General features: G+C 35.7%; 1 protein-coding gene across 2 annotated transcripts in view; it reads right to left on the bottom strand.

Annotated features, from left to right (window-relative positions):
• The window catches only part of SLC12A2 (solute carrier family 12 member 2), a 101,239-nt gene that overhangs the window by 62,772 nt on the left and 24,913 nt on the right, over nt 1-13,554 (bottom strand). For both annotated transcript variants that reach the window (XM_070517484.1, XM_014859515.3), the window contains exons 2-4: nt 12,646-12,765; nt 11,335-11,410; nt 10,926-11,021 (exon numbers count right to left, since the gene is read on the bottom strand). In XM_070517484.1, coding sequence (XP_070373585.1) covers nt 10,926-11,021; nt 11,335-11,410; nt 12,646-12,765 — 292 coding nt within the window. The remainder of the gene's footprint in view (nt 1-10,925; nt 11,022-11,334; nt 11,411-12,645; nt 12,766-13,554) is intronic.

Raw genomic sequence — 13,554 nt, forward strand, 5'->3', positions numbered from 1 at the left:
TTGAAATTTTAGAATCATGAACAAACTTGTTCAAGTCCAAGTTAATTTCTTTTGGACTGTTTCATCTTCCTTTATTGTAAGCATTGTTCACTCTCAGACAAAAATTGGACAAGAAATCATACTGTCCAATATGATGTTGAAAAATCACAGCAAACTTGGCCCAGGACATCTTCAGTGCCTCAGGTATGGGTAAGAAACTGAACAAAATCAAGTTTTGCCACACATTTCCTATCAAAGTGAATTTCCTTCAAAGAGTAGCTTGAAGGTAGTTCAATTTAAAATACTAACTATGAGGTAGAAAAATGAACACAAATTAAAATCATCTAAAATCTGTGGGGCAATGGACTCCAGTTTTAAAGTTAGTTTAGCAAAGTTACAGTGTGATGGTTAATTTTATGTGTCAACTTGGCTGGGCTCCAGCACCGAGATATGCAGTCAAACATTATTCTGGATGTTTCTGTAAGGGTTTTTCTGGATGAGATTTACAGTTAAATTGGTGGACTTTGGGTAAAGCAGATTGCCCAATTTAATGTGAGTGGGCCTCATCCAATCAGCTGAAGGCCCAAGCAGAACAAAGACAGACCTCCCCTGGCAAGAGAGAATTCTGTAGCAGACGCGGCCTTCAGACTTGAGCCGCAGCATCAGCTCTTCTCTGCAGCTTCAGACTGCTGGTCCACCCTGCAGATTTTGGAACTTTCCAGCCTCCAAAATCGTTACGAGTCAACTGGTTTCAATAAATCTTTACATACACACACACACACACACTACCCCCTACTGGTTCTGTTTCTCTGGAGAACCCTGACTAATATACACATTACAATGTAAATATACAAAAATCCATCATATTTCCAGATACTAGCAATGAACAATTAAAAACTGATATTTTACAAAGTAACCTTACAATAGCATCAAAAAAAGAAAATACTTAAATATAAATCTAAAAAATACCTGCAAGATCTGTGTACTGACAACTTAAAACAAACAAAGAACTAAATAGAGAGATAAACCATGTTTATGAAATAGAGGACTTAATATAGTTAAGATGTTAATTCTCCCTAAATTGATCTCTACATTCAACACAATTCCAATCAAAATCCCAGAATATTTCATAGAAATTGACAAGGTAATTCTAAAATTTACATGGAAAGGCAAAAAAACTAGATGGCCAAAAGAATTTTGAAAGAGAACAAAGTTAGAGGACTCACACTATCCAATTTCAAGAATTACTATAAAGCTATAGTACCAAGATACTATGGTATTGGATTAAGGAGTGCTATATAGATAATGGACCAGCAGAATACAGAAATAGACCCACAAATGTAGGGTTAGCTAAATTTTTTTTCCAGCTTTATAGAGATATTGACCTATAACTGTGTACAATTAAGAAGTACAATGTGATGATTTGGTACATGTATATATTATGAAATGTTTACCAAAATAAGGTCAGTTAACATATCCTTCACCTCACATAATTTCCATTTTGTTGTTGTTGATCTTGTCACGGTAAGAACATTTAAGATCCACTCTCAGCAACTTTCAAGTATAAGACATAGTATTGTTAACTATAGTCTCTATGCTGTACATTAGATCCCCAGAACTTATTCCTCTTATAACTGGAAATTTGTACCCTTTGACCAACATCTCATTTCCCCCACCCCCCAGTCCCTGGTAACCACTTTTTTACTCTCTGTTTCTACAAGTTTGGCTTTTTTTAGGTTCTAAATATAAGTGAGGTCATATAGTATTTGTCCTTCTCTGAATTATTTCACTTAGCATAATGCCCTCAAGGTTCATCCACATTATCACAAATGGCAGGATGTCCTTTTTTATGGCTGAATAATATTCCACTATGTGTATATATAATATGTATATACCATATTTATATATACATATATATGTGAATGATATACATCTAAGACATTTGCTTTATCCATTCATTCATCAACAGATACTTAGTTATTTCCATGTCTTGGCCATTGTGAATAATTCTGCAATGAACACGAGGGCACAAGCATTTCTACATAATAGCTATTTCATTTCCTTTGGATAAATATCCAGAAGTGGGATTGCTGGATCATATAGCAGTTCTATTTTTAATTTTTTGAGGAATTTTCATACTGTTTCCCATAGTGACTGTACCAATTCCCAACAGTGCACAGCAGTTCCCTTTTTCCCACATCCTCATCAGCAGTTACCATCTCTTGTCTTTTTAATATTAGCCATTCTAATAGGTGTGAAGTAATAACTCACTGTGGATTTCATTTGCATTTCCCTGATAATCAGTGATATTGAGCATCTTTTCATGAACTTGTTGTCTTCTTTAGAAAAACGTCTACTCATTTTCAGGTTCTTTACCTATTTTTAAATGGGACTTGTGGTTTTTTTGCTATTGAGTTGTATAGTTTCTTACCTATTTTGAATATTAAACCCTTATCAGATACACGATTTGCAAATGTTTTCTTCCATTCTGTAGGTTATCTTTTCATTTTGTTGATTGTTTCTTTTGCTGTGCAGAAGCTTTTTAGTTTAACATAGTCCCATTTGTTGATTTTGCTTTTGTTCTTGTGATTCTGGTGTCATATCCAAAAAATCACTGCCAATACCAATGTCAAGGGGATTTTTCTCTATGTTTTCTTCTAGGAGTTTTACAATTTCAGGTCTTACATTTAAGTCCTTATACATTTTGAGTTAATTTTGATGAGTGGAATAAAACAGGGGTCCAGTTTCATTCTTTTGCACGTGAATATCCAGTTTTCCCAACACTGTTTACTGAAGAGACTATCCTTACCCCATTGAATATTCTTTGCTCCCTTGTCAAATACTAGTTGACTGCATATGCATGGGTTTATTTCTGGGCTCTTGATTCCATTCCACTGATCTACGTATCTGTTTTTGTGCCAGTACCATACTGTCTTGATTATTATAGCTTCATAACATAGTTTGAAATCAGGAAGCGTGATGCCTCCAGCTTTGTTTCTTCTCAAGGTTGCTTTGACTAGTTGGAGTCTTTTGTGGTTCCATATGAATTTAGGATAAGTTTTCTCCTATTTCTGTGAAAAATGCCATGGAATTTTGATAGAGATTGCAGTGAATCTATAGATGGCTTTGGGTAGTTGGGATTAATTAATTTTTGACAAAAATGCAGAGGCAATTAAATGGAGAAGGAATAATCTTTTCAACAAATGGTGCTGGAATAACTCATCCATATGAGTCTTGATTCCTATTTTGTAACATATATGTTAACTAAAAATGGATGATAGATCTAACTGAAAACCTAGTTAAAATACTAGAAGAAAATACAGAAGAAAATCTTTGAGACCTTTGGTTAGGCAAAGATTTCTTAGCATGATCAAAAGAAAAAAAGATAAATTGGACATAATCAAAACTAAAAACTGCTCTTCAAATGACACCATTAAGGGAATAAAAATACAAACCATATATTAGGAGAAAATAACTACAAATTATATACTGATAAAGAATTAGTATCCAAAACACATAAAGAACTCTCAAAACTCAACAGTAGCAAACCACAATAAACTCAGTAAATAACCCTCCAAAAACACGGGCAAAAGATTTGAGTACACACTTACAGCACATGAGAGGATAGCCAATATTTTTAGCCATTATTATAAAAGTACAAGTGAAAACTACAATGAGATACCACTACAACATATTAAAATAGAAAAAAAAAAAAAAGACAATACCAAGTGCCAGTGAGGATGCAGATGTGCAAAAGTGAAACAACTGGAACTCTCATTAATTGCTGGTTGAAATGCAAAAACGATACGGCCATTAGAAAACAGTTTGGCACTTTCTTATAAAGGTAAGCATGCACTTACCATTTGCTCCAGCAATTCCACACCTCGGTATTTATCCAATTAATATGAAAACCTAACGTTCACACACAAACCTCTATGCTAACACTTAACAGCAACTTTATTTGTAATAGCCAAGAAACAATCCAAATACCCTTCAATTAGGAAATGAAGAAACAAACTGTGGTGATGTCTACACAATGGAATAATTCTCAGCAACAAAAAGGAATGATCAAGTGATATACACAACATGGGTGGCTCTCAAAAGCATCCTGCTAAGTGAAAGAAGCCAGACTCAGAAGAGCACACACCATATCATTTTAATTGTACAGCATACTAAAAGAGGCAAAACTACAGGGACAGACAACAGACCAGTGGTTGACAGGAGCTGAGGGTGAGGAGAGCAGTTGACTACAAGGGGCACAGGGGAGTTTTCTGATGTGATGGAACTGTTCTGTCTTAATTGTGGTGCTGGTGGTGGCTACACGACTATATGCATTTGTCAAAACTTGCAGAACTGTACACTTAAAACACTTGAATTTTATTTTACCTAAATTATATCTTAATAAAAAATGATAAAATCTGGAGAAATATACAATTAGATTAATCAGTGTTTTCTATTTCTGGGAGTAGAAGTGAGAGGGTTTTTAAGTATTTAATATTTTAAAATCAGAAAAAATAAGAAAAAGGAACAAACAGTAGAAACTTAAAAATCACAGGTCTTGTTGGTTCATATAGAATAGTGATAATATTACTGACAATTTTGTCTTTATTTATTAAGAAGTTTCAATATTATTAAACCATCAAAAGATTCAAGATTTCTACTAACAAAAAGCTTCAAAGAGTTGTTACCCACCAAACAAAAGGAAAATGCAAATTTTGAGTCCAGACATCCTTTATTTCCCTTGAACGAAATGATGAATATACATAATATGAATAATCTGTGCTATCTGCAGAAATTTTGTAAAATAAAGCTTTTGTTGATGTATTGAGTAAGAAAGGAATTAAAAGGAGAAAATTAAAAAATGTAATAAGGGGCCGGCCCAGAGGCACAGCAGTTGGGTTCACATGCTCTGCTTTGGCAGCCCAGGGTGCACCAGTTCGGATCCCAGCTGCAGACCTACACACAGCTTATCAGGGCAGGCGTCCCACATATACAACAGAGGAAGACAGGCACAGATGTTAGGTCAGGGCCAGTCTTCCTCAGCAAAAAGAGGAGGATTGGTGGCAGATGTTAGCTCAAGGCTAATCTTCCTCAAAAAAAAAAAAAAATAATAAACTTATTAATGAGAAAAAAAACTATTTTGCAATTACTATTCAGAGTTCATCTGGTATTCTTAGCAAATACACCAGAATTCTTTACTGGTCAGAGCAGTAAACCATCTACTTCTGTACATTCACTAAACAGTTTATCCAATGCCACCTTGTGTAAAATTCTGAGGAATAACTTTGTGATACAGCTATAATGGATCCAAATGGATCCAACATCCATTGTGGGTATTGTTCTAGGAAATACATTCTAATACCTTGGTTTACAAATATACAATAAGTGGTCTGCCTGTTAACATTTGGCAAATTTCTTCTATTCCATTGCCATTATTAAGTCAAATAGGGAAAAGTAAAGAGACAAACAGAATCTTCAGACCAGGATTGGGCGCTATGTTATCATTGTGACTGATCACCTGAATAAAGGAAACTCTATGAGCAGAGACATACAGCCCTAATTGTGCTTTTGGGACACTTTTGGGAACCAAGTTAAAGTATTTTTAATTATTACAGACTGGCAAAATTGAAAGGTCACTAAACGAGTCAAAGAGAAAACTCAAGTAAAAAATTACTTACAATTACTTGCCAGACTCACATCTGAGTTATGTGTCGTATATAAACAGTATTTTACTGAACTGAAAACACAATGTTATGTTTAAGTCTGACAAAACTTCATAATACAACTGTTATAGAACTGCTTTTTACAGCTTTTACAAACATTTCACTGATCTGAAAAGCTACAATTTGAAAGAAATTAGCAATAAAAGGCAAGAACTATGAAGCTGAATTCTAAATTACAATTCCTTGCTTGGTGATGATAGAAATCAATAAAACTATATAATGAGCTAAACAAAAAATTTAACAATCAGTGAAAATCTGATTTTACCAATACAGAAAGCATTTTCCATCACTTACAACCTCCAAAAATATTAGTTTTTTCCTCACCTCCAATGTTTGGCTTTACCTATATACAAAAGTGAGGACGCCAATTATTTGAGAGAAAAGAAAAATATATGAGTTTATAAAGGTAATTCTGACTCATTGCAGACATTTAAAGAAGATTCAGCAGTAGAATCTGCATAAAATTTCGCTGGAAAAAAATGAGTATAATTGTTTTATTTTTGCTCTTATCATGCATACAAATTATAAATGTGACTATCAGGGATGTTGCATTAAATCAGATAACATATGTCAAAACCATGGTATCATGCTTAGCAGTTAGATCCCAAAAGATAATTGCCACTATTATCTGAACATAGTAGGATCTTGTTTGACTGTCGTTACAAACCTGGTGCCTGTCACAAGCGCTTAACAATGATCTGTTAACTGACTGAAACAAAAGTAACATAAAACTTCATTTTAGTCATGGAATAGGCAGGTTTATATTGATTTTAGATTTTCATAACTACCTGTCTGAAATTTGATATAACCTGGGTTTTTTATTTGAAAGTGTACTGACCCCTGCTTTTAACTTAATGCTCCAAAACAAAAAGCAACTGAGAAATTTTTCCCTTCTATTGCTCAGTTTATATAATACAATATGAATCAAAAACCAGAATTTACACTTTCATCTTAGAAAACGCTACCTGTGGCCGAGTCCATGCTCACACCTCACAGATTAGTTATTTGTGATTAATTATTTGAAGACAGAAGCACTCTGTTCTGTGAAATCTAGGAAATGAGGATCTAAGTGCAACTGGCTGCTGGTCAGCACCATCTAAAATGCAGAACCTGTTGCACAGGATCCAAATAAATTCCAGAAAATCCAAGCTCTCAGGAACACTGATAGGATTCGCAGAACAGGAAGGCGCTGTTCCGTTAGGGTAAGGATGATGCCCGAGAGGAGAGTAAAGGGCTAACTCCATCAGGCACTTGGTATTGCTGTTCGTACTCTGTGGAGGCAGAGAACTGAGAGGATGATTCTCTAACCCGCTCCTAGGAGCTTTAAACAGTTCCTAAAAATCATCACCAAAATGTAAGCAAGCTGAAACTAAGCATCTTTTATTTTCTAAGTTTTGACTCCTTTTTTTTCCAGAAATCCTAAATGCTTCCATATTATTTTTATCCTAGACTTCACAATTGGACATTATATTACATTTGTTTACAAGTTGGCAGTTAATTCATATTAAAAAATAACTATATTTTTCTAGATTGGTATCTGTTTAATCTCTAAAAAGTATTGTTAAAGCCAATGTTATGGTTACTCAGTTATATTAAATCTCTCCTATGGCAGAAAGCACATAGCACGAGGAAAAGTACACATTTCACATGCTTCCGAAGAGCTGGAAACATACCTTACAAACGAGAATAAAATATCAATCAATACTAATAAAATATAAGTAAACGTTAGAATTCACTCAAGAATCAAGATAAACAAAACAAACTGTCAAGCACTACCTCAAAACAGTGCTTTATATTAATAAGACAACTACTCAAGTTTAAAAGGGGGCTCTTCAAATTGAAATTACTGAACAGAGCAACCACAACCTTTAAGCAATACTTCAGGTAAAAAATTTTCTTACTAATTCCTGTAATAATCAACTTTTAGTCCGTAGGAAATTAAGACGGGTCTCCAGACATCACTATTGCCATAGTATCCCTCCATTTCTCCCATCTAAGCCTTTGGCACCCTGACCCCCTGGACAGTTCTAGCTCTACTACTTTCCTCTCTATGTAGCCCTTTCAAGGGAGGCAGTCAAAAATCAAGTCCTCAGTGGTTGGGCTAGAAGAGATCCAATCCAGGCACTCTGGGCCCACCGTACTAAAAGATAAAGCAGTTTACTGTTAAGAATGACAGGCTCAGACGCTACACATTAAGTCTCTTAAAGTTTGTTTTAAACCATAACTCCCTAACTTTTTGGCTCCTTGGAACATTTTGTTGAATAAGAAAGATTCCTTGTTCCAGAGAGATTCCGAGTCTGGCATTTGCTGTCAACATCCTACAGTATCATTTAAAGTTCCTCTCTCCCCTGCATATTCAAGAAAATGCTTCCTGGAGCTATAGGCATGATGTGATTCAGATTCAATTTGTTGGGATAACAATACTTCACAGGTATTCTTTATTTTTATTTTATGTTTTTGTGAGGAAGATTGGCCCTGAGATAACATCTGTGCCAATCTTCCTCTGTTTTACGTGGGATGCTGCCACAGTGTGCATGACGAGCAGTACTAGGTCCACGCCTGGGATTCAAACCTGCGAACCCTGGACGGCCAAAGTGGAGCATGCAAACTTAACCATTATGCCACCGGGCCGGCCCCCTCAAAGGTATTGAGGTATACAGAGTTGGAATATTCTAATTCTCTTTCCTCCTTCACTTATTATGAAGAATAATTATCTAACGAAAAAATCTCATCAATTTCTTGGTTATGTTGAGTTCAGATAAGGAAACTTTCAGTCAGGAAAGCTTGATTCAAAACTAGATTCTCTCCCTTTATTTATCAATTTTCATAAGTTAGTTTTCTAGCATTCTTTGAAGATGAAAAATGAGATTTTCTTTGCGGTGTCTGTGAACTTATGAATTTTATCATATATTGTTTTCACTCAAATCCGTTAGTAGTAGTAGAAATGCTGTTCAAACTATCCAAACTTAAGTCAGTCTTAGCTTCTTCAAGTTGGCTCCTGGGTCCTTTCGACATGAAACCAAGTAGCCTTTGTTATCTTCTTTACTTTCGTATGTGAAAAGATATCTAGGCTCATCTAGTACATTTCCTGCCCAGATCTAGAATCCATCATTTCTCTAAGATTCCCCAGTTCCTCTGAATGGAAAAACACAATGTGGGTAGTAGGGGTGCTTGCTGCTACTGGGTTGGTAATTTGTTACAGGTGATTTTTGTGGATAGAGCTAAGAAATACGTACTTTCGGGATAAAATGTATGAATCCCACTGATACTTTCAATTTAGAATCATGAATACAGGGTGCAATGTACTCTCATCAGTTTTATACCTGTATCTCCCATGCAGAAAATACTGTTTTTTAGGAAATCAAAATAAACCCTATTAGGGGTCTCTAAGTCCACAAAGTAGACACAGAGGAGACAGAAGGGGCTAACATTTATTCAAAGAATCTCCAGGAAACCTTTACTGTAATGGAGATGATGCAGCTCGTTTATAAAGGATCAGCGAGGTTTCCAAAGTCACCAAGTGAAAAGTGAAAAATGCCTTCTAGCAAAGCCTCAAACTATTTGGTCAATTCTTTGTATTAATGACTTTCTCCTTTTTCATTTCAGGTTTCATTATTTCATTGAATGTATTTACCTTCTCATTTATGAATATGTGATAACAGAAGAATTCCAAATTGCATAATCCAATGGTTTTTTTCCCTATAGTTTCTTCTTTTGTGAACTAGCACTTTGAGGGAACTCAGGCAAAACTGCAACATATGGTAATTTGTTGGGACACATCTTCAGGCATTCCATATCCTTATACTTCTTTAGTATCCCAGCACAGAAGACTAGACACCAAGTCTCTGAGGTAGATGTATTTGTGAATATATAAGAAAACTGCTGGTAATACTGAAAGACGAAACGGCTTTTTAATCACAATGCAGGAAAATCTATGCTTCCCATAAGTTTGAATTCACATGGAGAACAGTCCGGGCTTCATGCTGCCAGGGGCTGCATGCCCCACTCCCCTCGAGGCTCACAACCTAGACTTGAAGGGCTGAACATACAGAGAAACTTTTTGATGATTTGCTGATCCCCTCAAATACCGAAAACCCCATCCCATTTCTCCTTCCACTTCCATTCCCCAATACTAGCAGAAAGAAATGAAGCATGGGGCACCCAGTCCACAAGAAGCCAAAAAGAATCTCTCCGTGTTGTTTGATTAACTACTCTATTGGACATATCCACATCTTATACCACAACACAGCTCAATTCAATTCACGTACACATAAAACTTCAGCAGTGATGCACGCTCAGCATAGTCATAACCACGTTGATGTGAGCTACCAGCTTCTCCCAGGGCCATAGTGATCTGGCTCCTCTACTAGATAAGAAATATGAAGACGATGGGGGGAAATGAAGTTCAATCTGGTTCTCTCTCTCTCTCCCTCTCTCCAAATACCTGATGCAGATAAAGCAGAAATTGTGTGTATATAACGTTAAACACTGGTCTGCAGAATAGTTGAGGCAGATAGAACAGGCTGATTCTCTTCTCAGTTGATCTGCTCTGATGGCTTTACAAGAGCTGAGATACACTTTCTCTCCTTTTCTCTAGGAATCTTCTCAATCCAGCTGAATGATGAGTTTCGGTTTGGAGAATTCTCAGGGGTTCAAAAGCCATTCTCTTGGCCTCCTGGGTGCTCTTCCCAGGGAGGGTAAAATCTCACAAGGCAGAGCTTGTGGACTCCAATAAAAAGGCCTCAGAGCACCCAGAGAAGAGCGCTAGAGTTGAGAGTACGGATTCAGAGTCCCAGCTGTACTCCCCACAAGCTGTTACGTCATGGGGAAAGAACTCTGAGCTTCCCTCAGTGGGGAGGAATGAGCTTACACCTAAACAATAGTGACCAAACGCAGAACACATGCTAAGAGTTCACAAGCTGAAGGCTGCGGGGAGGTAATAAAGGGCAGCCTGGTGGAGAAGAAACCCAGTTAGAAACTCCATTCTTGCTACCAAATACACCAAACACCCAAAGTAGTTTAAAGCATATGTTTGTGTATGGATCAATATAAAATTGTATAATATTCAAACGTACTAGTTTGAAAGTGCTCAGCAGCAACTTTCTTGCCTATATAGACCTGATATGTTACTTTTTTAAGGTAAAAAATAATTATAAGATTTAAATCTTAATTTATTTAGTTAACAGTAATCCGATGACAACGATGTGAAAAGACTGAATTTACCTCCTCGTACAAATCCATTAGTGGCTATTGCTGAAGTAGATAATCCTGTGATAGTTGTCACAACAGTGGCCATTGTTATTACAAGGACCGACAGACCTTTAGGGAAAAAGAAAAGAGATAGAGAATACTTATACTCTTATTTAAACCAGCTATGTCTATGTCTAGAACCGGTTAGTCTGAGTACAATGAATTTACATAATAACTTATAAATTACCTTATTTTTATCCTATTTTAGAAAAATCAAATCAGAATTACAAAAAAACATTAAAACAACAATCTGATACAAAAGAGAACACAGCTTAAAATGATTCCAATTGCTTGAATTTTATGAGACTCAGAGCCTAAATATGCACACAGCACTTTGCTTATTCATTCTCAAATGAATCAAGCAGTACATAACTTGACTCACCTATTCCAGCTTGACCCACAATCCATGACAATCTAATGAAGAGCATCACACCCCAAATGTTTAACATACAACGTACCTAGGAAAGAAAGAGGTCAAGTCACAGTTGAAGAAAAGTGATCAAATACAACAGTAAATGCTAAACTAGCCAATCATAGGACAACATACATTTAAAACTATAGAAAGTTATATTAAATCTAACTCTTATCCTAACCTTTTAAGTTTTTTTAAAGACCTCCACGAGAGCCTAAATGTGAGCTAATAGCTGATTATATGTATATATCTACATACATACACACCCCCCCATTATAATTATCTGAAGCAGAAGCAACTGAAGAAAGGTGGAAGAAATATTTTAAGACTTCAGCCTTAAAAAAAGTAGTTCATGTTCCCCTTTACCAATATATGTGTTTAATTTTTCCTTATTCTTTTATAACATCCTAATTTCATGATTTCTACAACAGCTTTAAGTATTACATACTTGTCGACACAAAATGCCGGTTGTTCACACATCTTTCAAAAATCTAAACTATTTGTGAGACAGTTTCCCCAATTTATTTTTATTTGTTATGCTCATATGTAGAACACAGTCTTCTAAAATACTAAAATCTAAGAACAGGCAAACAATGCTAGGGAGCTTCACATTCACTCTATTGCTTAGGCAATAAAGTTACTACTAGAACTGGGATTTTCCCTCTACTTCTCCCCTAAATGTCAATACGACTTCAACTAAGTGCTTCCAAAGTCCCAAAGAGAGGTCACTTTAGCTCGTCTACTCTAGTGAGATGCTCTGTGCCTATTCAAACACAGAAAAACAGAAGTAAATCTGAACTTTAATAACTTCAACCTGTCTACTGAAGTGATGTCAACACTTAAGAAACAGATTTCTCCTTTATTCTGTTGCCTGTTAACGTCTATACATTTCTCTTCAAAAGGTAATGAGATAGCTGGAAAGGAAGCAGGCATATTTCAGCTCTATTGCCTCCCCAACTTTCTTGATTCTGATGCTCCCATCAATTTAATAGCTTCATACTTACTTGTGAAATATGTGAGATTCACAAGAGGTAATAAAGTATAATTTAGAGGTAATCCAGTATAATTTGAGTAAACTAATAAATATGTCCTGTTTCCTTTACTGAATTTAATATCCACAAGGAAAGGAGGTCTAAGTTATTTATTTGGTCTTCCATAACACTCAGATAAAACAGTTTAAAAAAAAGAAAGAAGAGTTCTTGAGAATTAATGAGAATATTAGGAAGATTTTATAATAAATATCAATGCTGTAACTCTAAAATTAAGTCTACAGGTACATACTAGTACACCCTTGATCCAGCCAAACTTCACAACTCCTTTGCTTTCCGCAGTATAAGTGACCACAGCATCTCTGGTTGGAGTACTTTCTTCCCCATTTGCAAAGCCATCCTCAAAAGGTTCCTGGTTATAAAAGGAAACGTGAGTTATGCTTAAGAATTATTTAAAATTTAAAATCACCTGATAGAAACAAACATCACTAAACATACTTAACCATGTTTAAGAGGACATAGTACAGATTTCCAAGAATCAAGGGTTTCTGAATATTTTACCTGAGGAAAATGTAAAGCAATAAAGTAGAAGAAAACCTTAATTATTGAGAGTTTTAAAAATTTAAATCTTATCATGACAGTAAACCGATTTTAATCATTTCAAATTTTAATTACACTTTGGTGGTGGCTGGAGAACACAACGAATACTGTTTGCTAAGTATAGACTAGCTAGGTCAGTCAATTCAGACCTTGTCTCTCCAGCCACATCTTCACATTGCCTAGCTGGCATCCTTCCCACATAGGAAATTTCAGCATTAACAATTTAAAACTTATCACCAATGAACAGTTTTCCCTTTATAGTTCATGACAGCAAGATTCCTATGGATCCCAAGATCCACTCATAACTCCCTTTACTCACTCCTTATCTGCAGTCAGTCAGTCACTCAGGACTCTTCATTCTTTCCTTTCATAACTTTTCTCAGATTCAGACATGAATTGATTGACACAACACATTTTCACAACTAGTATTCCTTTCTTAGGTTTTTATGTTTCACCTCTGATTCAATAATTCTTAGTTTTTCGTTTTTTACCTTCTCTTTCTCTCCACGGTTCTCAACTTTTGTTCAGTCCCAACATACCCAAGACATATGACAAATTTCCAAACCAGTAACAGTGCCTTCAAGGGTCATGAAGGGTGGAT

The sequence above is a fragment of the Equus asinus genome, chromosome 9 (assembly GCF_041296235.1).
Source record: "Equus asinus isolate D_3611 breed Donkey chromosome 9, EquAss-T2T_v2, whole genome shotgun sequence".
NCBI classification, from domain to species: Eukaryota; Metazoa; Chordata; class Mammalia; order Perissodactyla; family Equidae; genus Equus; species Equus asinus.